We start from the raw sequence: 26,121 nt of genomic DNA, 5'->3' as shown, positions 1-26,121 counted from the left end.
TTATATCAGTGAGTAATTGAGTGAGTTAGTGGTTAGAAAGAACTATGTATGGCTTTTATTTACTAAGTCTGACTGCATGGTATGTTGTCTGTGCAACAGGTTCAATGGCAATACGATATGCTTACACAAAGAAACGCTCCGAGTTTGGTCGGCAATGTATGTTTACCGAACGAACTTCAGAGCTGCATGTGGATTTGCTACCCAATCCAGAGCTTTCAAAGAACTTCCTGGAGAAGAAATTTCGAGACACAGCCAAGCAGAATACTCCGGTTATGTCTGAGAATGAGGCAAGACCCCATTGCTGTTGGATACATTTTTAGAGATTACACTGCAATGATGTTATCAATATGTTGTAAAAAAACGACATTTTTATAGCTAATAAAGAGCAGATATTTATCCTTATGACTGTTAACTGAGTTCAAAAACAGGAGAGGGCGCTCTCTAGCTGTTAGTGCCTTATTTAGTGGTTGTTGAATGAAGAAAATTTTTAGTTTTCTTTTAGAGAACACATTAATGTATTTTGATTTATTGTCTTTGGACGAAGGAGATCCCTCAAAAAGGATCATAAAAATTAATGATTTTGAATCAACATTTTAATGACAATCATGACATCCTTCATTTTATATAGCTCCATCTTGTTTTCAACTATCTTTACTTGCGGGAACTATTTTAATGGCATTAATAACCTGACTAACACTTATCTACTTATATCTAGTTTCGTCAAGTCATGGCCGACCTCTGGTGACATTCCTGATCAGATTTCTTGAAACATTCATATTCTCCACTGTTTTCCGAAGCTCTGGCAGCGACAGCTTGTTTGCAACCTTTACTCCATCCTTCCAGCACATACATGTTTTGCCTCTTCCTCTTCATCCCTCAACCATACCCAGCATGGTTGACTTCTCAAGACTTTCTTATTCTGCATGCATGATGTGTCCAAAGTTTGACATTTTCTGTTTTATAATCAGTGCTTCTAATGTACATTCTAACTTCTAATGTGGTCTAATTTCTTCAAGCACTGATTTGATTGTTCTCCTTGCAGTCCATGGATTTTTTTTAACATTAGTCTCCAACACCACATTTCACAACTGTCAAACTTCGTCCTTTGTTTCTTTTTCACTCTCCACGACTCACATCCATACATTGCAACTGGAAATACCACAGCACCCATCAGCCCTATCTTGGTTTGTTTTGTTACATCTTTATCTTTCAAGATCCCTATCAATCGTGTCATTGCTGTTCTTCCCAGTGCGAACCGTCTATGAATTTCTCCTCCACATTTTTCTCTCACTTCAATCTTAGAACTCAGGAAAATGAAGCTTTCCATGACTTCCACAAATGATACCTACATATATTATTAACTCCTATGGAGATCATTCAAATATGGCAAAAACGAAAGGATAGAGCAGACACTTATCTTTAACAGAACAATTCACATGCTTTTTACTATACATGTCCAAATACAGCATTAAACCACCAAGGCAGTTATTATTTGAATAGCATTTGATTTATGATGAGCTTCCTCGGTAACTTTTAATAGATGAATGAAAATAACAAAAAGACATTTCTCTCCAAAGCACTTAATGGAACTCAACATGTAATAGCTAGTATCGTTTTAAGTAGTTGGAATTGTACCTTGTGTTAGCTCAATGAAATCCAGGTTGCTCGATGCTAAAAAAAAATTAAAATCCCTAAAACGCTCTTAACGGAAATGCAGTCAACTTTTTCCTTTCAAGAGCGCATTGCAGTCAAAGAAGAGACTGAATTTGATGCTTTCCAAGCCAAGTACAGCACATCAATTTCATTCAGAAGCAGTCATCAATAACAAATTTTGCTCTGTGGTTTTCCTACATTACTATGGTTGAGAGCCCCTTACTTTTCATAAGAAGAACCAAAGAAGGCAACGAGCCCCTTCATTTGGCTGCAGTTCACGGAATGCTCTTTTTTTTTTTTGCACATGATCGTATCCACAAATTACAATATTTTCCAGCATACTGTATCAAGATGCAGGCATTACTGTCATCCCACCAATCTGTTCAAGCTGCCTTTCTTGATGGTGAGTTTTCTGTGCAGTGACTGGTTTAGTGGGATCGCTGCTGATCAAACCATCGGACAGATGATCAATCGTGACAAAAAGACAAATGGAGGTGTGGTTAGATTCAGTACCACAAGGAGTTACTTTCACCGATGGGTACTCTACACCATCTCTGTGCTGCAATACAATGTCAGTGTGAGCCAATGGCAGGAAAGACTCACTCAACTACGAGACTGAAAGACTTTGACGATAACCGTATAAGAAAAGACAGTGAAGATGTGCAAGCTGTGTGTGACACCGTTGAAAACATGGTGAATCCATTGGAGGAACCCAGCCAACAACTCTTGCATATACCTTCTGGTGTCATTGCGAGTGCAGATGTCACAAAGGACATGCTTGGGGCACATGATCATGGCACTGCTGAAACGGAAGAATACATTAATGACCAACTGCATGAAGGTTATACTGATCTGCACATGACAATTAAGCAAAATATACCAAAGACTTTCTCATCAATGACTAAGAAGAAGTCATCAAGCAAGCTTCACACAGCCCAAGTACTGAAACAAGACAGGAGCCTCTTTGCAAAGTTGCTTGTCACTTCTGACAGGAATGTTGATTTGCAGAAACTTATGAAATAACTCTGTTCAAATCCATTTGTGTTGGCTAATGAAAATGGTGGCATTGTAAAAACCAACAAAGCCAGCTTGATGCATCATTTGGAATCTGTAGTGGAGCACCACCAGTTGTTGAGTCAGTTCCAAAGAAGAGCATTTGGATTATTTATAGCAGATGGCATGGCCTTAATTCAAGATCTAAGTAGCCAAATTCACACACTCATAACATTTGGTGATTTGGCAATGTGCATCCTAAACAAAGTCATGACCTTGGTTACTGACTTATATGCAGAATCAATCCACTTTGTCACAGATCATTATCCAGCTGTGTCCATTAAAGGTGCTGAAAGGGGAAAGAAAACTGCAGGAGGAATGCAGAGGATCAAAATATGTATATATATATATATATATATATATATATATATATATATATATATATATATATATATATATATATATATATATATATATATATATATATATATATTGGCTGCTCTTAGAGCACCCTTATTCTGGACATTTCCATCTGTCTGTCTGTCCGCGAAACTTTGGTCAAGTCTCGGGGCTAAACCACTCAACCGATTCCAATGAAATTTGGTAGGTAGGACCAATATTTCTGGAAATCGTGTGCTTTCGCATATGGGACCCCGGGCCCTAGCAACGGCATAGCAACGGCCCTTTAAAGTGGTCAAAAAATCGAAAAAATAAAAAAAAATCGAAAAATCGAAGCTCAGAGTTCTGTGCGCAATGTGCGGCTCCTCCCTTCATGTCAATTTGCAGCCCTAACAAAAAATATTTGTAGGAGGAGATCGGTTTTGGGCGAGTACATGTCGAACATTTCAGAATGGGTTAATTGCAAATATCTCTAAAAGAAAGAGCCTGATTTTGATGAAACTTGGGTGAAATGTGTACAATGTGGCATGTACACAAAAATGAATGGTTGCTATGCACACCTCCTTTGCTTACCAACAGCTAAAATACTTTATCGTACATCGTACACTTATTGTGGACTGTACAAAAAAATCAATACCTCCGAAACTGGACCTCCGAGGGACCTGTTTTTTTTGTACCCAAGGAGAATGTCTTACAGCATCATATAAAAAAATAAAATCTTTAGCGAATAGATAAATAGAATTACCAGGGCTGCCATTTGTTAAAGTCTCTTTGGAAACATGCCTGAAATTTCACAAGGCAGGTTTCTGGGCACAAACTAAGAGGATTGTGATAATCATATTTATTGTGCTAAATTGATTGATAGCATGTACATGAATATCGGCTAGTCGCGTCGGCCAGCTTTCCATCTAGAGCGAGCAGCCATGTCGCCTACCGGCTTGTGTGTATATATATATATATATATATATATATATATATATATATATATATATATATATATATATATATATATATATCTTCTTCTTCTTTCGGCTACTCCCATTCGGGGTCGTCACAGCGGATCATCCATATGATCCGCATAGTGATTTGGCACATTTTTTACACCGGATGCCCTTCCTGACGCAACCCTCGTCACGTCTTGTGACACAGGGATATATATATATATATATATATATATATATATATATATATATATATATATATATATATATATATATATATATATATAATACTGTACACTGTATCTTCATCATAGCCCTTGGCTTTTCAGGAATGATGAGAAACAGAGTGCTCTTTCGCACAGGAAGGCGACACCTACTTCGAACGATAGATGTCACAGCACTACGAGATCATCTCAATGAAAAACGTGTCCAATACTCTGATTGCACTACATTCTTTCACAGGCTGTGACTCAGTGAGTGCCTTCGATGGTAATGGTAAGACGAAGGCTCGGAAGTTGATGTTGGCTGAAGAAAAACAAAAGGATGTTTTCAAGGAATTAAGACAACAATTTGATGTATCAACAGAGCTTCAGGAAAACTTGAACTTGAACAGTTTGTTTGCATTCTCAATGGCAGCAGGCAAGGTGAGAAGAATATTAATATTGTGAGATACAGTACAACATGCTCAGAATGGACTGCAAGTTCGAGAGTTCTCTCCCCCCCCCACCCCCCCCCCCCCAATAATGCTCCCTCATGGAACATAACAAGATAGCAAATTATCAGGCTGCCGTACATAGAAGAGCCATTCAGCAGTTTGTGAATGCACTGAGCCCAATTAATCATGGATAGGTGTCCATCTTGTTTACCCTGTGTACCCCACTCCATCCCTCTCCCTTCCATAGAGCTCCTCATGTCTCTGTTTCACAGTGTTTTTTCCTTCCCTCTCCCACCTCTCTTGTCTCCTGCTCTCCTTGTTGTTCGTTATGTGTGTTAGCTCTCATATGAGCCTGAAGAGTGTATACAAAATATATTATTTATATATATATATATATATATATATATATATATATATATATATATATATATATATATATATATATATATATATATAATCAATTACTTCAGTGATCATGAAGGTGCTGATGATATTATTGACTCTGATATGGAGTATATATTAACACTTGAAATGTGATAGTTTCATTCTCAATCAAAAACACAATCTTGTCATAATACACTGTATTCACATGTTTATGTTAATGTTTTGGATATTTTTTTGGCTTGTCTGGAATTTACATTCCAGATAAGGTATTGTCATCATCCGTCCGTCTGTCTCCTTTTTTGATTACTCCGGCCAAACCGCTGAGCCGATCCGGCTGAAATATTTCAGCAACATTCCTTTCCTGACTGGTAACAGGAATTGCAAAGCTCATTCTTGTCAAATGACTTAAAGTATGTCAAAATGGCCGACTTAGTAAATTTCTTCCATCATCTTCTTCTCTGACCCACCAGTCAGAATGCTATCAAATTTGGATTACAACATTAGGACAGAGTCCTCATGTTAAATTGCAGAGGCCATGCCGATCACATGACCTGAAGTGTGTCAAAATGGCGGTCCTGTAAATTCCTTCCAAAATATTCTTCTCTTGACCCACCTGTCAGAATGCCAACAAATTTGGGTTGCAACATTATGGTAGGGTAAGGATGTAATTTAGGTAGTGGGGGTCATGCAGATCACATGACCTAAAGTGTATCATAATGGCCGACTCAGTCAACTTTTGGGAAAATCGCATTAATTCCTTTAAAAATCTTCTTCTTCAGACCCATCCATAAGAATGCTACCAAATTTGGGTTGCAACATTAGGACAGGGTTGTGATGTTAAATTGCGGAGGTCATGCTGATCACATGACCGGAGATGTGTCAAAATGGTGACATTAGTAAAATTTTTGGAAAATCATGTAAATTCCTTCAAAAATCTTCCTCGCCAGACCCAACAGTCAGAATTCTACCAAATTTGGGTTACAACATAAGATCAGGGCCCATATAAGCTGCAGGTCCAGTGGTCCTATTCTTTTTTTCAACAGCAAGGAAACTGGATTTAATTGAGCTAAAACAAGGTACAATTCAATAAAACTATGTTCGCTATTACATGCTAAGTTCCATTGAGTGCTTTGTCGAGATATGTCTTTTTGATATTTTCATTCATTCATTAAAAGTTACCGAGGAAGCTCGTCATACCCCAAACGATATTCAAATGATAGCTGCTCTGGAAGTTTATTGCTGTACATGTATATGTACAATAAAGAGCATGTTCATTTTTAGCTTATCTGGAATTTACAGTCCAGATAAGGTATTGTCAACATGCACCATCCATCTCTCTCCATTTTTGACCTCTCCGGCCAAACCGCTTGGCCGATCTGGCAAAAATTTTGGAGCAACACTCCTCTCCTGACTGGTAACAGGAAATGCAGAGCTCATTCCAGTCACATGACTTTGTTGGTCAAAATGGCTGACTTAGAAAATTACTTCAGAAATCTTCTACTCCTGACCCACCAGTCAGGATGATACTAAATTTGGGTTACAACATTAGGACAGGGTCCTGATGTGAAATTGCTGAGGCCATGCCAACTACATGACCAGAAGTGTCAAAATGGTGCTCCCACAAATTCCTTACAAAATCTTCTGCTGATCCACCAGTTAGAATGCAACTCAATTTGGATTACAACATTAGGCCAAGGTAGGGATATTAAATTGCCGAAGTCATTCCGATCACGTGATTGGAAGTGTGTCAAAATGGTTGACTGAGTCAATTTTTTTGAAAATCATGCAAATTCTTTGAAAAATATTCTTCTCCAGACCCACCAGTCAGAATTCTACCAAATTTGGGTCAAAACATGAGGACATGGTCCTCATGTTAAATTGCGGAGGCCGTGCTGTATCACGTGACCGGAAGTGTGTCAAAATGGTGGTCACGTGAATTCCTTCCAAAATCTTCTCTTGACCCACCAATCAGAATGCTACCAAATTTGGGTTGTAACATTAGGCGAGGGTAAGGATGTTAACTATATTGTAGAAGTCCGCATGACATGACCACAAGAATTCGTGGACTTAAGGTTGCTGGTTCATGCTTTCAGTGCCATAGGCTCATCACTGGACTTGGTATTCCAATGCTGGAGGTGTGGCAAAGGAGATTGACCATGTGCTTGTTGATGGTCGCTGGAGGATGATCCAGAACTGCAGGGTCTACCGGAGTGCTCAGTTCCTCAATACTGAACCCAGGCTTGTGGAAGAAACTCTGAAGTTGCAGTTTCAATCCTGGAGAATGGTGCCATCCCAGCCTAGGCTGGATGTTGGCAATCTCAAGGATGAGAGGGAAGCTGAGGAGTTTGCGAATGGGCTGAGTGGGGATTTGGCGGGTCTGCATGCTTAGGGGAATCCTGAAGAGTTGTGGAGCACCTTCAAGCCCACCATCCTTGATGTTGCAGGTGGATGTCTTTGAACTCACCGTCTGGTGAAAAAGAATTTTATCTCTCAACGGACACTGGATAACATTGACCAGAGTCATCAGGTCAGACTTAGTGGCAGAGCTGAGCTGTTCATTGAGTTGAGGCATAAAACTGTATGTGCACTGAGTGTGGACAAAGAGGCCTATGTGAGGGTGTTGAGCATCACCTGTGGTCAAGTGAATGTCATCCTGCTTCTGGGGGAATTCGCACATTGCGTTCCTTCAAGCCTCTCCCTTGGTGTACTGCAGTTAGAGCGGAGGTTGGTGGGCTCTTGATAGTGGAGTCCGAAGTGAATGCCAGTTGGGCCAGTTACTTTGAATGGCTGTTGAGTTGTATGTCAGTGGTGTTACTATCCCTATTGCTGACCCTCCAATCAACTGTGATCCACCTTCACTTGTGGAAACACAGGCTGTGGTGAACCGGTTGAAATTGGGTTAAAGCTCCTGGGTTCTGTGGCATCCGTGCTGAACTTATCCATGCTTATGGAAATGCTGTACTCATGTCATTGCATGCAGTTCTGTGCTCTGCCTGGAATACAGGCATCATCCCAACTGACTGGAAGATGGGCCTTGTTGTTCCTCTAGAGAAAGGGAAGGGTGAACGCTGGGACTGCAACAACTTCTGAGGGATGGCGCTGCTCTCAGTTCTGGGCAAGGTCTCTGTTCGGATAATTCTTGATAGGGTTTGCGACCATCAGCTTGAGCACCAGTGCCCAGAGCAGTCTTTACACCAAAAGTCAGGCTTTACACCAAAAAGGTCAACGATTGACCATATCCTTGCCCTTCAGGTGCTCACCAAATGCAGACGAGAGGTTTGGCAGGGGTTGCTTGCAGCCTATGTTGATCTCTGCAATGTGTTCCATTCAGTCAATCGGGATGCCCTCTGGAGGATTCTTGGTTTTCATGGTGTGCCACCAAAACCGATCAATCTAATGTCTGAACAATACTCTGGAACTGAGAGTGCTGTGAGATGTGGTGATACCATCTGCAATTTATTTCCAGTTGTTAATGTAGTTTGTCAGGGGTGTGTACTGGCCCCCACACTTTTCATCGCTTGTCTGGACTGGATTCTGGGGAGGATGTCAGAGAGATCAAGCTGCGGTGCATCGTTTGTGAATGTCAAGCTCTCTGATCTTGATTTCCCAGATGATGCAGTCATCTTTGCGGAGACTATAGATATCCTTTGGGTGTCATTGAGGTGCTGAATGAGGAGTCGGAGCCGCTGGGATTATGGGTTTCCTGGGTCAAAACTAAGATCCATGCTTTCATTGACATCTTGGATGCTGCTATCTTGTGTGTACCTTTTTGTGGTGAGGATGTTGAGGTCATGTAGAGATTCACTTACAATGGCAGTGATATTCATGTCTCTGCTGGCTATGAGCCAGAGGTCAATAGACCTCTGGGTTTCGCCTGGGGAGTCATGGATTCACTGGATCATGGGATGTGGAGCTGTTGGTACCTGTGCTGGAGAACAAAAGTCCACGCCTTCAGGTCCTTGGTGCTTCCAGTCTTGCTCTACGGATTTGAGATTTGGACTCTGGCCTGGGATCTGAGACAGAGATTTAATTCCTTTGGTACCAGGTCTCCAGAGAATCCTTGGCTATTGCTGGTAAGACTTTGTGTCCAATGAGCGGTTGCTGAAAGAGACCCAAATGAGATTTGTTGCCTGCATAGTCCTTGTACCTCAGCTGCGGCTGCATGGACGTGTGGCTCATTTTACTGACGCTGATCCTGCTCACCAGATTCTCTCAGCGAAGGAGCTTCCTGAGTTGAGGAGGCAAATGGGCGGACCACGTGCCTCGTGGTTGCAGCAGGTTGATCAGCATCTCAAGGAGATGGGGATGTGCCAGGCATCTGCCTGGGGGATGGCCAGACAGGAGCCCCTGGAGTACTGGCGGAAAGTAGATGCAGTGACGCCCTGCTCCGGTGCATGCTCCCATGACTGACCTGACCTTCCATCTTCCTTTCACCTGTGTTTCTTCTGTCAAATATTTTACTGTTATACTCATGGACCCTGATCGGAGATCAAAATTCTCCTGTGATCTCTCTTTTTCTCTGAAAAATAAACATCTTTTTTAAAGATCTCTTGTTTTTCCAGCTCTGTTGTCATTTTCTATCTCTTTTCATGCCTCTTTGAAACACTCATCTCTCTCTTTCCGAACTTGTCCTTGGAAGTTGGAATTTAGTGCCTTAATGTCCTCTCTTGATGCACCTTTGGTTTTCTTCTCTTTGCTTCTGTCTGCAATATGTATTGCCTCTTCTGACAGCCATTTGACCTTCTTTTTCTGCTTGATTTTGGGATGTTGTTTTTGGCCTCTTATTTTACAATCTCTTCAACCTCTTGCCACAATTTGTCTGGCTTTCTTTCAACCAAGTCCAGCTCTGCAAAACTTTATTTTAACTTTTATTGCATATTGTTTCGGAAAGCTTTCAAGGTCATATCTTGTTGGAGTTTTTGACTTTTTCACCTTTCTCAATTTGACTCTTAGTTTTGCTAGAAAAAGTTCATAATCTGTCCCACAGTCTGAGCCCTGGAGAGTACTGTACTGGCAAATTTCACAGCACTGATCCATCTTCTGTTGATTATAATGTGTGTAATTATATTGATTATAATATAATAATAATTATATAACGAGATTATAATGTCAATCTGATTTATATGTTACTCACTTCGTGAAGGCCATGTGTACAGTTTACGTTTGGGTTGTTTGAACCATGGGTTTGCAATTATAAGCTCATCCTGTACACAGAACTTCAACATTCGCTCCCCTGGCTCATTTTGGATTCCAAGACCATGCTTTTCTACAATCCCTAGTTCTCCTGTTTTTCCAATCTTTGCATTCCAGTCTCCCATAATAATGAAAAAACCCCTTTAGGCACCTATTCTACCAGTTCCTGCAACTTTCCATAAAACTTATCCACAATTTCTTCATCTGCTGCAGAAGTTGGAGTATGATGATCTTGTGATTAATCATCCAGTGAACACCACCATCTGAATGATTGTGGTATTCATTGGATGTCCATTCCACCTCACTGACATCAACCTATCATTAATTGGGTTGTATCACATTACTTACCCTGCCATCTTATTCTTGAAAATCACTGTTACTCCATTTTTTTTGCGGGTTTCATGACCAGAAAAGAACACTTTGTAATCGTCAGATTGAAACTGCCTAAAACCAGTCCATCTTAGTCCACTTTATCCTCATCATTTCCGTTCTTGTGCTTTCCGTCTCTCTCTTTATTAGACCTTTATTCGACTCTATTTATTACAGTCTTTATTTGACTCTCTTTATTAGAAGAACATCTTTATTAGACGGTCTTGTCCTTTCCGTCTCTGTCTTTATCTCTCTTATGCTCCCCAAGAAAAGAAAGAGTGTTGTTACAATAGCCACCAGCAACAGTCAACGCAGCCAGAGAAACCTTGAAGAAAGCTTCAAGGAAGCACAATGCTAACCCCAGCAGAAATACTTGCAGAAGCTTAGAATCCGCTAAAGCTGCTTTTTATCAAGCTTATGCCAAGGTCCTAGATGCCCATGTGAAGTCCAAGACTGACGAGCTTGACAGTTTACACCAAGAAAATAAGCATGCAGCAGCTTGGCACTGTAGTGTCCGGAGGGCAGTGGGACTCGGATAGTCGTGAGGGTTGTCGAACTCTGTTTATTGCCCGTCCGAATGCACACTACTGCAGACTAGACACACGCCTCAAGCGGCGCAAATACCTATAAGCCTTGCGGACTCGTGACCACCAACACCACACCTCCACGCCCCCACAACGCTCCCCCCATTGTGCCTTGCGCACGTTTGCCAATACACCACACTCCTCCCTCCTAAAAACATGAGTATAAAATGCCTATTACAATGATAAGCAACATCGGCAAAGCAACCTATGGTACAAAAAAAACAAAGCAGAACAAAACGACGTTAATCAAAAATCATAGGTACCACAACACAGAAAACAACCAGAGCCAAAAATGGCATTAATCATGTGGCCGTGAAGCAAACGCAGATGAGACGGCACCAAATGAAAACTTGCTTCATCAGCACCACCTGCAACCCCAATGCCGCTGCGTTAACCTGGCACATCATTCATCCTTTCGAGTTGAATCCCAAAATGCAGTGGACAGGTGCTCGAGTACTGAGTTGCACGACGAACCCAATGATGGCTGCAGACCACAAAACCCTGGCCGTGTTAAATATATAAAGAAGCAAGTTGGGAAGCACAGCATCACTATGCAGCAGAAGCGCCCCCAGGCGGCTCATGCTTACACGCCTTCCGGCGAGGTCGCGATGACCTCCAAGCGAACCTCCCCCGGCTCCATCAAACGCCCCCAGTCAACAAGCTGGCACATTTCCCTCAGACAGGACCGAATCAGGTAAACACCCCGAGCCTGCAAGCCCCGCGCGCCAGTGTGGCTGACCTTGGCGAGACCAGAGGTTTGCGCTCCATGACGCCAGGCACGTCTGACCTTGGCCATATCAGAGATGGGGGTGACGCTGAACAGCGCCGTCGTGCCAAGTGTGAGTCGAACCGACAATTAGCCGGCGGCCGCACCACCAATCTCATCACAAAACCACGCATCAAATCCAGCCGAGATCTCAATGCACGTCCGAATGGACGATCAGTGTAGCCTGGAGACGTATCAGTGTTATACAACAGCAAAAACATCGTCTGCTCCGATGCAACCTTCCCCTCACGTACAGCGCGTACTCCCAGTATAATTCCCACACATGAGAGGGTAGCGAACCGTGGACTGCCCTTGCAGCTAGAGATCAGAAAGACCTCTTTATTCGCAACGATCGTCCGCAAGTTCTTCACATCACATTGATCATATCGGTGATCCCATTGACTGACCCCAACCAAACATATTATGCTCACACGCGGACTGTCAGCATCTGCTTTAACAATGCTAAACTGAATCACTCGTGCAGTGAGAATCAAACACACAACAATTAGCAATTCATGAACGACATCGTGCGTACGCATCTTGGTTGTCACCACGTCGAGGCGGCTTGCGTGTCGGCCGTCATCTGAACGTCGACGAGGACACCGTCGGTGGTCACGTTCCGCGAACTTCTTGAACGCGACCGGCTCGCTCCAATCCCCCGCTGAAATCGCCTGAACGACACGGGTGTGCACTGTATCACGAGCGCAGCGGGAGCGCGAGAGTCCGTCGCAGCTGGCATGGCTCCCGTTGCTCCAGACCCGTATATCGTCGTCGCCGGAAGCAATGAACAGCAGCCCATGTTGCATCGTCGCAGCTCCTGCCGCCAGAACCTCGCCCTCGGGTCTCGAGGGAGGCCCGGGCCCAAACGGAGGTACGTGCCCCGAAGGAGGCACAGGTGCACCTGGAGGTACGAACTCCGAAACAAGAAACTCCTGCTCCTCACGTCGAAACTCAACCGGCCCCGCACGGGCCGTCCAAGGCCACTAGCCTGCGCCATCCAGTCTAGCCTGAGGCGAGCCAGCCAGTCCCGGCCCAAAAGGGCAGGCCCCTCCCCTCATACCACAAACAATGAGAGTAGGGCGCTTTGACCTTGGTATACCACCGAGACGTCTGTCACAGCAAGTGGTGCAATTGCTTCGCCGGTGTACGTGTACCGTGAAAAGATCGTCTTGACCAGGTGAACACCGCGGAGGTCACGAGCGGCCCGTGCGCCCATGATCGACACTGCGGCCCCGGTAACAGCTTGAAACACGTTCGGTGCCCCGATCATCCCGACCTCCACTGTCATTGGTCTTGTCACCTTCGGACCAATTGAAAACAGGTTCAACATCGGCAGCATCTCCTGCTCCGGGTCGCCGGGATTGCTATGCCCAGGCTGCAAGACCCAACCCGGGGCGTAAAAGTGTACGCCATGCACAAAACACCGTACCGGCAGTAGGTCTCGACTCGGGACGTAGGGGTCGCTTCGCACACTGCCATTCATGATCGTTATGATGGGCAATGACCCTCGGCACACACACCGTAGACGTCCCTGAGTGTTCAGACCGCCGTCCGACTGACTGCATTGCAACGCTCGGTCATGACCCACACCGAAGACTGTGCGTGCGGCTGTGCGCGCTTGACACCTCACGCTGACCTTCGGATCATCTGCCGCGCACTGACCATCGAGGCTCCGGACATCTCTCAAAGCTTGTGCGACAGCCGACGCCGCGTCTGAGCTGAACTTAATGTCCTCGTCCTTTAGCCGTGGCATCGCAGAAACCATTCCCGAGGCTTGCAAATCAGAAATAAAATGAAATAAAATGAACACTCGACGTGACTCGCAGGCGACGGCGAGACATCTGGCTGCAGGACTCGACCCGCACCGAAGACTGTGCGTGCGGCCGCGCGAAACTCGCGATGCGCTTCCCTGGGCTCCTCACCAGGTGGTCGAACTCGAACCGCGTGAGCTGCGCTGATTCTCCCGGCGCTCCGCGCGCACTGCAATCCGATTGCTCCGGCAATGACTCCAAGTCAATACCGATGAGAAACAGGCACTCTGCACATGTCGATCCGAAACAGACTCGTCGCCAGTGTAGTGTCCGGAGGGCAGTGGGACTCGGATAGTCGTGAGGGTTGTCGAACTCTGTTTATTGCCCGTCCGAATGCACACTACTGCAGACTAGACACACGCCTCAAGCGGCGCAAACACCTATAAGCCTTGCGGACACGTGACCACCAACACCACACCTCCACGCCCCCACAACGCTCCCCGCATTGTGCCTTGCCCACGTTTGCCAATACACCACAGGCACGTCCTGAGAGAGATCACCAATAAGAAGGCTTCTCAAGCTATCCGTATTAAAGGTAACACCATAGAGGAACGTCTAGACTGCTGGTTTAAACATTTTAGCAATCTTTTAGGCAAACCTGAGCAGAACACCAGTACTGACGATCCATTCTTCAATCACAAAGTTGTTGACATTCTTCCCATCATGACTGGTCCGTTCTCTATGGAGGAACTCCAGAAATGCCTTTGAAAGCTCAAACGATCCAAGACTCCTGGCCCCGAAAACATTCCAGCTGTTGTCTGGAAGAGCCCACTTTTTCATCAAGAGCTGCTAGACTTTTGCAACAAAACCTATAGAGGCAACAAACCAGTGACCTTCTCCAAATTTGCCATCATCCCTCTGCCTAAAAAGGCAACCTCTCTCTTCCATCTTCTTACAGAGGTATAACATTGTCACCTCTAGCTTCAAAAATCTACAATTCTATGCTGCTTAATAGGATTACCGCTCATCTCGATCATATTCTCCGACGCAATCAGAATGGTTTCCGGACAAGCAGATCTACAACACCTCAGATTCTTGCCTGAAGGAGGATCCTAGAACAACTAAAGATCCCGAAGCAGAAAGCAAGCTTAGTATTTGTGGATTTCTCCAAGGCCTTTGACAGCATCAACAGGAAGGTCATGCTTCAAATTCTTTTGAACTATGGCATCCTAGAAGAAACAGTGTAAGCAATTGTCATAATGTACAACAACCCCTCTAGCTATGTTCAAAGTATGGATGGCCCAACCAAGGAGTTTTTCTCAACAGCAGGCATCCTCCAAGGGGACACCCTTGCTCCTTATCTTTTTGTTATAGTTGTGGATTACATTCTCAGGCAGTCAGTGGAGACCATGAAAGAGAAAGTAATTGACATCAAGCCAAAAATATCAAATCGCAACAGAGATAAACATCTCACAGACCTTGACTATGCAGATGACATCACCTTAACAGCGACACTTTTGAAGGATGCTCAAGACCTTCTAATTTCTGTTGAGGATGCTTCAGCTAAGGTCAGTCTGTTTCTAAATGCCACGAAAACAGAATACATGACAGTAAATGAGGATGCTGATCATCTACCAATCTTCTCCAAAGATGGCTCACAACTAAATGAAGTCAAAGACTTTTAGTACTTAGGGTCTTATGTAGCTGACTTCAAGAAGGACTTCATATCATGCAAAGGTCAAGCCTGGAGTGCATGTAACAGGCTGTAGCACATCTGGCAGTCTAACATTTCAAGATCTACCAAACATGCATTCTTTCGCACTTGCGTAGAGAATATACTCTTCTATGGATCAGAGACATGGACCATGAAGAAGGCCCTGCAGGACCGGCTTGATGGCACATATGAGTATAACATATGAGTATACTCGGCTTCTTATGAGAGTTCAGAACATCAGCTGGCAGGAACACAGAACAAAAGCAGAGATCTACGGAGACATACCACCCATTTCTTCCATTGTAGCTCGTCGCAGAACATGTTTTGCTGGTCACTGTTTCCGCGCCAAAGACCAAATTATATCTGATGTGATCTGCTTGAGATCGTCTTGCCCAACCAGAGGAAGAAGGCCACTGAACTACATTGACTGCGTAGCAAGGGATATCCAGCATGACATTGCGGACTTGCAGACACTGATGATGGACAAAGACTCATGGCACGACATTGTGAACTCTATCTCGGATGTATCCACTGAGTAGTAGTAGTGATTAGGCCCCTCTCAGTTTCACCAGTGGGGACTTTTAGTTTTCTCTCTGTCTATCCGTCCATACCACCTGTGGTTTTTCAGACTTTTTTTCCATCCCCCAAGTAATAGATTCAACTGAAACTTGGTACATGGCCTTATTCTGACAAGTTCCAGAACAAGTTCGAGTTTCAGGGTATTTCATCAATTTTTCACAAAGTTATTCCCTTTTTGGACTGATAAAATATCACGTCGGTCAGGGACATGTATTGCAAAACAATTCTCGCTCTTGTTACATCTAACTTTCCTTGATTCATTGATGTTACATTCTATGTTCCAATTTTGTGAACGATTGAGAGGCTCAGATTTTGACTTTCATGACCAACACTGCAAACACTGTTTTGACTAACACTATAAACCTACAATTAATTGGGATTTTTCCCCCAAAATAAACTGGGTTATCTTTTTTAAATTGTATTGTTAGAGAGATGTGTGTCGGACTGCCTTTTTGTCAGAGGTAGAAATTTCCTGCCCCTGACTATCCTCAGAACATTTAAGAGTCAACCATGAAATGTAGACTGGCACTGCATGTGCATATCACAGTAGAGACCAACCCAGGTGTGGTAGGCAAATGACCTCCTCCTTGAATGCCATTGGTAAGGTAGCTGTATCTTTAATTGACATTATGATAGTACTTTAGATTCTCCTAGCACTGGCTTGTTTTCAGAAGCTTATAATCCAAAACTAAAGTGTTGCTACCTTCAGCTGGATTATGAATCTGCAAACAATGGGATACCACTGCAGCAACTGTAATACATGAAACAGAAAATATTTTAAAACATAAGTATTTGATTGTGGCATAATCTTCAATGCTGTACTGTCAATGCATCCTTTCAAGTAGGAGAAATATTAATTGGACAGTTGCTCAATACGAATCAATCCGTTGGTAAAGTCAGTGTTGAAAGGCTCAGGCAATCCTTTTTGCCAATGCTAAATTAAACATTAAATCAAATATATAATATCCATAAAGCAAATACGGAAGTTTCACCACATAATTTTCAATCCATCATTTAAAAAAAATTAAAATAATTCGCACAAATTATGCCTCAAATAGAAAATCCTTCAGTGTTGATCAACAATTCCCAGTGTGATGTAACTTGAACATTTTTTTCAGACTGAAATTTATTTATATTGTCTATAGTATGGTGCAAATGAAATGACTACAAAACCAACAGAAAAATGTGTGTTTAAAAAGAGATATTTGGTTGTGGGACGTAGTACTCTGTGGTCACATAGCCATTGGATGTTTGAGCACCCACAATATCCCAAGTTAGCTGCTATTTGGACCAAAAAAGAGCATACGAGGTGGATTGACTTGTATAGGCCTTGACACAAAGGATTGAGGAATCCAACATTAGGTGCTCTGCATTTTGAGGAGGATGTCTTCACTCAAATGTGGAGAAAGTCCAGGAACACATTTCATCAAAACCAGGCAGCAGACGAATATTACATTTTCTGAAATTAATGGGTTTTCAGAAGCAATATCGAATTTATTAACAAAAACGATTCAGGGGCTGAATCAGCCCTTTAAATTTTGGTGAAACAATTTGATGATTCAAATACTGTCATACCAACTAATGAATCATTGTACAGAGACAAATAGGCAAAAGTTTTCTTGCTCAACGATGTTTGGAAATCCGTTTTCTCCTCAGGCTTTCATATACTTCTCTCATGTTGTTGTGCTTCAGTCTCTCTGTGTGTTATTGTGGTGTGAGTGGATGGGCATCTCAAGATTATTTTTTTTTCAGATTTCAAATGGGTTTTGTGCATAATATTTTAGATCTCCCATTTTAAATTATTGGGGAGTAGGCACAGGAAATTGTAGAGAGAAAATGGAGTGCAGATGTAAATTCTGCTATTTTTACGAATGCGATCCAGATCTGCCTACCTGTGTACTAAGTGCATATTTACCTCCACCACAGAAGGTGGATGGAGGTTATGTTTTCATCCCTGTCTGTCAGTCTGTTTTACTGTGAGCAGGATATCTCACAAAGTTTCGGACGGCTTCGGACGAAATTTGGTGGACAGGTTGGGTGTGGGACAAGGATGAAGTGATTAGATTTTGGTGAATATCCGGATGCAGATACTATAATTTTTAAAGTGATACTTCACCATTGAGGGATGGCACCAAAAACGTTATATAGCATGTTATTTCAAAAAGTAGTGGGCGAGTTATGACAAAACTATGTGGATGAGTTGGTTACGTGACAAGAACAAGTCGATTCGATTTTGGTTCATGTCCAGATCCAGATCTGACCTATATCAGTAGGATACAAAACTTAAACTGTTCAGCCTGGTGGAGGTATGTGCTCAACTGAGTGCCATTCTAGTTTTCTTTGCAAAACTTATTCTTGTACATACATCAATCTCTGGAAATTGCTGAAGAATGATAGTAAAATCATACTTTTTAGGTCATCTCGATAGAGATGACCTAATAAAGCCGGACCAAATGTCCGTCCGTCCGTACGTCCGTCCATCCGTCAACAATTTTTCTTTCTGATCTTGATGAAACTTAGTATGTGGGTAGAGGTCGATGAGTGTTGCACAACGATACAACTTTTGTCTGGGTTCAAGGTCAGGGTCAAGGTCACGAGGTCACGCAAGTTATAAAAATCACCATTTTGAAAACCTATCTAGTCTGCCATTCTACAAGATACTCGGCAACTGTTTATTGATTATGATAGTAAAAAATATTATGTTGTATCTAACGACAGATTTTTAAATTTCTGTCCCGTTTAGCCGCCACGTAACCTGGAAGATGGTCAAAAACACCTCCTGGTACAAAGAAAACTTTTTACTTCCGATCTTGATGAAATTTGGTAGGTAGGTAGAGGTCGATGAGTGATACCCAACGACATATTTTTGTCCCGGATTCGAGGTCAGGATCAAGGTCACGAGGTCACAAAAGTTGTGAAAGTCGCCATTTTCAAAACCTATCTAGTCTGTCATTTTAGGAGATATCTGGCAACGGTTCATCGATTATGATAGTAAAAAACATTATAGAGATGACTGTCACCCCCACACGGGGGTAATTTTTATTATTGTCACATCAAATGGTCCATTAACACAGACCGACTGACTGAGCCGGAGGGATGAAGGCCTCCGCTAATTCTGAAATGATCTGCTAATTGTCTCCACAGTCTTACTACAACTAGAGCACTGTGATCAGAGATTGCTGAGGGTTCCTTCCTTGTAGAGTCAACTAGTAATATTAGCCATTGGCAGAACTTTAAATTCTGCCTCATAATGAAAACAAACTTTTTTTTTCCAAAGGGTGAATTATACCATTGAAATTAAATAATGGAAAAAATGATTGAAAAAGTTAAATAATTGGAAATTGACAACAAATATAATTCAAATTTGAAAATCACTAAATAATTGAAAATTTAAAAAGTGGAAATATAATTTCCGATTCTTTAACTTTTTCAATTGTTTATTTTTCCCAAAATGCCTTCCCTCCCCCTTTGATGCTGCCTTCCCTCCCCCCTTCATGCTGCCTTCCCTCCCCCTTCATGCTGCCTTCCCCCTCCATTCACGCTCCCTTCCCTTCCCCTCCTCTCACCCTCCCTTGTCTTCCCTCACACTGCCTTCCCTTCCCTCCCCTCACACTGCCTTCCCTTCCCCTCCCCTCACACTGCCTCCCCTTCCCCTCCCCTCACACTGCCTCCCCTTCCCCTCCCCTCACGCCGCCGCGCCTTCCCATCCCCTCACGCCGCCGCGCCTTCCCATCCCCTCATGCTGCCTTCCCCCCACCCCTCGTGCTCCCTTCCCTTCCCCTCCCCTCACACTCTCTTCCCCTCCCCTTCCCCTCCCCTCATGCTGCCTTCGCTTCCCCTCCCCTTACACTGCCTTCCCTTCCCCTCCCCTCACGCTGCCGTGCCTTCCCATCCCCTCATGCTGCCTTTTCTGCCCCTCAAGCAAACCTCTCCAAATCCCCTCCACCACTCCATACAACTCTGGAGGTCGAGGAGAGGAAGTGGTGTCAAATAATGTGTGAATTGGGTAAATTAACACTTTTTTTAGCAGTCGTAAATACTGCGAGTTCCAGTTTTCTTTTTGAAATTCACCTCGGATCAAGAGATTCTTGAGCTTATCGCATGTGCATAAATTATATAAAGGCACGAACACTGGCGCAGCTTTTTCTGTGATTGAAGGAAAACACCCTTCCTTCCCTTCCCCCTCCCCTCACACTTACCTCTTCCCAAAGCCCCTCTCCTCTTCACTACCCCTCCCTCTGGACGTCTCCGAGCAGTGTTTATTATGACCCATTTGAACGTGCTGTTTTAACGTAACCTATTTCATTCAATCCTGTATGAATGCCGGCAGACGGGACCAACCCCTCCCCCCTTCCCGCCACACTTTACATTAAGTCCCCCTACCAAATGCAAGTCGAGAACCACTACCCCCTTTCCCTCTCAAGTCCCCTTACCAAACACAACAACAGAACACCACCTTCCCCTCCCCTCTCCCCATCCTCCCCATTCCAACCTGCCTCGCAGAGTGTATAGCAGCATGTGGTGAGGAAACACTCCCCCCCCCCCACTTTCCTCACCCCTTATCGGTCCCCCACCTCTCTTCGCTCCTCCTCTCTCTCTCTCTCTCTCTCTCTCTCTCTCTCTCTCTCTCTCTCTCTCTCTCTTTCTCTCTCTCTCTCTCTCTCTCTCTCTCTCTCTCTCTCTCTCTCTCTCTCCCTCTCTCCCACCCCCTCTTAATATTCCAGTTAGCAAAGTGACAGGTTGTAATTGCTTGCAGGAAATAAATATAACTGCCTAATAGTGCCAAAATACCAGACTTGCACAACGAATAACAAAGAGGCAGGCAAGGATTTATGCAAGCAGGAGTCGGTGGCGTGCAGATCAATGACGCACAGGGCTGATGATGATAAGGATGGTGATGGGAAGAGGCATCTGCATTTCTCAGGACTGGTTCTTCTGGATGACAAAGGAGAGAGAGAGAGAGAGAGAGAGAGAGAGAGAGAGAGAGAGAGAGAGAGAGAGAGAGAGAGAGAGAGAGAGAGAGAGAGAGAGAGAGAGAGAGAGAGAGAGAGAGAGAGAGAGAGAGAGAGAGAATGAGAATGAGATGAGATGTTACCTCTTCAAGGACCAAGGCAGGTGCTGCCACAGCCCTCGTAAATTCTGGGACTGCCTCATGCATGGTTGGTCCCTCTCATTGGAAGCCTGCTGGTGTGGGCAGTGCCATCTTCAGGGCTTTTCCACTCTGCAGGGCACTTTCTGTGTGCCTTCCTTGACCTGCTCTCACCTGTTACAGGTGGTTTTACACAATCTAATCGTACTCTCTGCTTTAAAGTTTATAGTCACCCCCTCCTCGGTGCACATTTAACAAGATTCCTTGCCTTTGACATTCTTCCTGATACAGACAAGCGTAAATATAAGCTACACAATTCACAAGGTCCATACGAAAGTCTTCACACAATGTAGCTCTCTCCACTCCTCCCCCTCCTCTTTCTACATAACTGTATATTGGCGAATAATAGAGACCATGAATGAGTGATGTGTTTTCAAAAATATTTCAGAAAGTGGCACAATATAAATGTTTGACAGCATTTACACAGTCATTTCAAACTTTTGGGCCTCACCATCAGCCATAATCTTTCTTGGGCAGACCATATTTCCAAGATGGCCTCCAAAGCCAGCCACCAGCATCCTTTGTCAGACATCGTCTTTCCTGAGCCAATCTGAGCTTTTGACAACCAACAAGCCTTCACTTGCAGCTTGATGGAATAACGCTCTCCCCCTGGGCTTGTGCCCCTGCCTCACACCTTGCCCTTTTTTGACATGGAAAGTGAGGCCCTAAAAAATCATTGGGATCTCTCATGCCAAAACTGACTGTCTCAGTCTGTTACTTTCACATGGCAGAAAGGTTGGTGGTCTTTGTGTTCTCCCACCTCCTTTTTGGTCTTGCACCTCTGCTTTCCCTTGGCACTGTCCCTCCCAGGTTTCTAGAGGGTGCACATTGTCTGCATGTAACCATCCTCTAGTTAAAGTCTCAAAAATCCAGGCCCAATGTTCACCTCCACTCATTTATTTGCCTTTCTCTCACCTGTGGAACCAACTTCCCCATTCTCTTTAGTCCCATTCTTCCCACTGGGGCCCTCAGGCAGCTGTCACCACCACCTTAGGTCATCCTCCATCCATCGGCATGATCTCTTCGACCTCAAATTTCCCCATTCCCAAGTACTCCCTTTTTAAAGGTTATTGTGATTTTTCCCTTTCTCCCTCACCAGTTTTCATTTGTTCATTGTCAGTTCGTTTGTTCTTTTTCTGCTTCATCCCCGCTTTCGCCTTCCTCTTCAGGCTCTGTTTCATTCAGCTTGTGTGCTGTTTGTTCATCACTTGCATCCTCCTCCTTTGCTCTCACTCTCACTTCTACTCTGCTGTTGGTGTTTGTTCCTTTCCATTTTATTCCCTTCCATTCTGCTCTTGCTCTTCCATGAGCCTTGATCATGTGTACAAATTTGTATTTTTCAATTTAGCATTTGTTTGTATTTTTACGACTGATAATGAAAATTTTTGTTGTAATGTTTTTTTGTGAAAAATACAAAAGCACGGAATCTCACACAAAAAAAACAAAAAAAACAAAAACTGGAGAGTTCATCAAACATGATACCTGTGCAGTATTCGGGTATATCCTTCAATTTTAATAAGTAGTGATTTTAACATGTTGACTGCTGACTATGAATATACTTGGCGTGTTGGTTGTATCAGATTCTACCACTATGGGTATTCTCTTCAAAAATATTATGCAATTGCGTTGTAAACAGAATATTCTGCATGCCAGATAACACGACAAACAATCTGCTGGCAGTTCGGTGAACATAAATCGATGCAATAATCATGATCATCATTATCAGTCTCCATGAGAGGTTTTGCCACTTAATGTGCATTCATATGTGCCATTTTGAAGGGTATTGACAAGTTGCAAAAAAGAAAAAACAAGTGGTACTCGGCACACAATTTGCCATGAGCAATGATATAATATCACGTCAATTCAGTGCTAAAAATAGTCCTACCACATAGCTCATACCTGACATACAGAATTGAAAATATTGTCCCACTGCCTGCGACAAGTTTTTACGTAGCGTGGGGTTTCCCCAGCAATGGATAAGAAATGAACTTTAATTTGCTCAAAGAAGGCTTAAATTTGAAAATAAAGTATATGCACATGCATACTTGGCTTGCAAATGGGAGCGGTGTATGCAGTACTGTAAGAATTGGCAGTCAGCGTGTTAATGATCGTCATAAAAAAATCCGGAAGTTTAGGACTAATGAAGTAGTCTCATACATCACCTGATACACTGCAATAAGATTATGTTGAGTCGCTTTTAAGGAGATGGCGGCTTTATTGATCACCAAAGATGCACATCGCCATATGGCAGCTTCTCCTTCACTCCTGACACTGTGCTATCGCACATGCCACGCCCTCTTATGCTATATATCAATATATTGCATGTTTCTTTGAAGTATTATGAAGGCAATTTGTGTTATGCAATGTTCAAATATATGACAATTTAAATAAAGGCTTAGGCATATAGATAAAAAAAACAAATGTGTTCTACCACCATTTTCTCCAGCGTCTATGACATCACCCTATCTAACACAATACACTAGTTATTCGTGCCTGTTGTACGTGTCCATTTTGACGTCCTTTAAAATAACAAGTTTCCTGCTTTGAATGATTTTAAATTTTGTTTGACTGCCCAGGCAGTCAGACAGAGTAAAATATTATTTCACTACTCTCTGCACATGTGCGATCGGTTCGACCTAAGAGACAAGGTCCAGTAAAACTAATGACTTGTCTTTCTAATTATAGTCTGATTCCTGTTCAAAATATAACCTTCAATTTAAATAAGTTGTTCGTCGATCATAAACTGATAAGAGAGACAGACATGAGCCAATTGCTCACCTCACTTTTCGCTTTGCGTGCATGGGGTAATTATGTACAAATACTTAAGTGAGGAGGCATGTCGAGTGATGGATGTACAGGGTGTCCACATTGAAATTAAATAACTTTGAAGTCTTTTAAATTTTTATTGAATAATGCAAACGGAAGAAACTTCAAATAGTTCAGAGTCAGTATGCTTGAGTTTCATTTGGTATATGGGTACATATCATTCGGGTACATTAGGGTACGTTAGAGTAAACATTCAAGATGTGCACCATTCATAGCACGGACTAAGTCACAACGGTACTCATTTTCCCTCCACACATTTTCTAACATATCAAGGGTTATGGAGACCACTGCTGCTGTGATGTGCTCTTTCAGCTGAACAATGTCGTACACTTTGCACTTCACATATAAAATTGATGAACAAAAGGTTCTAAGGCTTCAAAGTTGTTTCATTTCCATGTGGGCACCCTGTATAACCTTTTGTCGGATTGTGGATACAATTTTTAGAATGTCACACTCGACGCTATTTTTCAAAAGAAGTATCCACCATTTTATTTTTTAACAAATAATAAAAACATTTAAAAACATATAAAAGCATGGAGGGATGAAATCTGAAAAATACAAGCAAACAAGGTAGGAATAACACCACAATACGATTCCACAACACAACACCACAATCCTCATGTATTACCATGACAACATCTTTTGACATTGTTCCATCACAATTCCATAACACAAGTAAAACGTGAAAAGATGCATTGTGATGGTAATCCATAGGAGGATTGTGATGTCGTATTGTGGTGTCATTCCGATGTTGTTGTTTTTTTTGAGATTCCATCCCTCTGTTTTTACATTTTTTTTAATGTTTTTTTTCAACTTGTTTCTGGATTTTTTTTGTCCGAGTGGGAATATATGAAAGAGTTGATATAGAACGTAAAATACATGGAAACAGATCAGTGGTATAGTATACAGACATCAGTGCGTATCACCCACTGGAGCAGCATTGTTTTTTGGGGGGTGGGAAGATGGCCCCATCCGGCTTATCAGGGACTCCAAATTTCTTCCTATGGGGATTTCTGAAGGGCAAAGTTTATAAGGAACATCCAACATCGATCGATGAAATGAAGGCAAACCACTGCAACCATCCACTCTATTGATCAAGAGACATTGCTTGCGGTAATGAACAATATGATGATCTGCTGTCGTGAATGCACAAATTTGAAAGGGGCCCATTTGTCTGATGTAATTTTTAAGAAATAAAGAATCAAAATTGGTTTAAAAAATTTAAAGTATGTGCCTATTTTGTATTGAAATTTTGTTTTATTTATTTTTGAAACAAAAAAGTTACTGCATAAGGATAATAAAACCGTCAGATATAAATGCCCCACACTGTATGTATGTATGTATGTATGTATGTACAGTAGACTAGGTGTAAGTCGGCAGCGTGTAATTCGTCACTTCGCCTAAGTCGGCAGCGTCAAAAAGTCCCGAATTTATCTCATGTTAAATCCCTTTGAATAAAGGGTCATCCCTCTGTAAGTTGTCATCTCTAAGTCGTCACTTCGTCTCAGTCGTCAGATGTTGTCCGTTCCCGCGTAATGGAAACTCAAGTAAGTTACCACTCCTAACTCGTCACACGGAACCGCTGCCTCGTGAGAAGCCCGATTTCATGTAATCATGATGCTCGCTCATTGGTGTACACCGCCAGTGATAGGCTATTTATAACTGCGTACACACGTTGATTGCACTGCAGGCAGGACAATGGCGACTAAGCGTAAGCTTACAACTAAAACCTACCAAGAAAAATACGACATTATCCAGTTTTGTGAGGCAAATCCACTGATGAAGAAAACAGACATAGCTGAGAAGTTGGACATCAAACGGCAGACATTGAACGATACCTTGAAGAATAAGGGCAAGATATTTGGACAAGTGGAGAAGATCGTGAGGCCGGTGGGAAGTGTGAAATGTGTGTCCTTTGAAGATGTCGATGACGTGCTCATCATCTGGTTTCGGCAAATGTCGGCTCAGCCAAATATTCGGTTTTGGCCGATTTGGCCGATTCGACCAAATATTCGGCCGATACTGTCTTTCGGTGGAGGATTGCCCAGCCAACATCATGGAATACAATGACCGGTTTGAATCCTTTCTCATGCACTCGATGCCCAAGAGTTTGAGGCATTCAAACATAACGGATTACTTCGGGAAGGAGTAAAGGATCGATCGAG

At 42.9% G+C, this 26,121-nt stretch overlaps 1 protein-coding gene across 4 annotated transcripts in view; it reads left to right on the top strand.

The window, feature by feature from the left end:
- DNAI2 (dynein axonemal intermediate chain 2) overlaps nucleotides 1-26,121 on the top strand; it is a 207,037-nt gene that overhangs the window by 24,108 nt on the left and 156,808 nt on the right. For all 4 annotated transcript variants that reach the window (XR_015059325.1, XM_085885608.1, XM_085885597.1 and 1 more), the window contains exon 3: nucleotides 100-287. Coding sequence is in view for 3 of the 4 variants with exons in the window: in XM_085885608.1 (XP_085741734.1) it covers nucleotides 100-287 (188 nt within the window). In the remaining variant the exon portion in view is untranslated. The remainder of the gene's footprint in view (nucleotides 1-99; nucleotides 288-26,121) is intronic.

The sequence above is a fragment of the Eptatretus burgeri genome, chromosome 1 (genome assembly GCF_056783735.1).
Source record: "Eptatretus burgeri isolate ZD-2024b chromosome 1, Ebu_testis_v1, whole genome shotgun sequence".
In the NCBI taxonomy this organism is placed as follows: Eukaryota; Metazoa; Chordata; class Myxini; order Myxiniformes; family Myxinidae; genus Eptatretus; species Eptatretus burgeri.
This window is presented reverse-complemented; position numbering and strand designations above follow the sequence as displayed.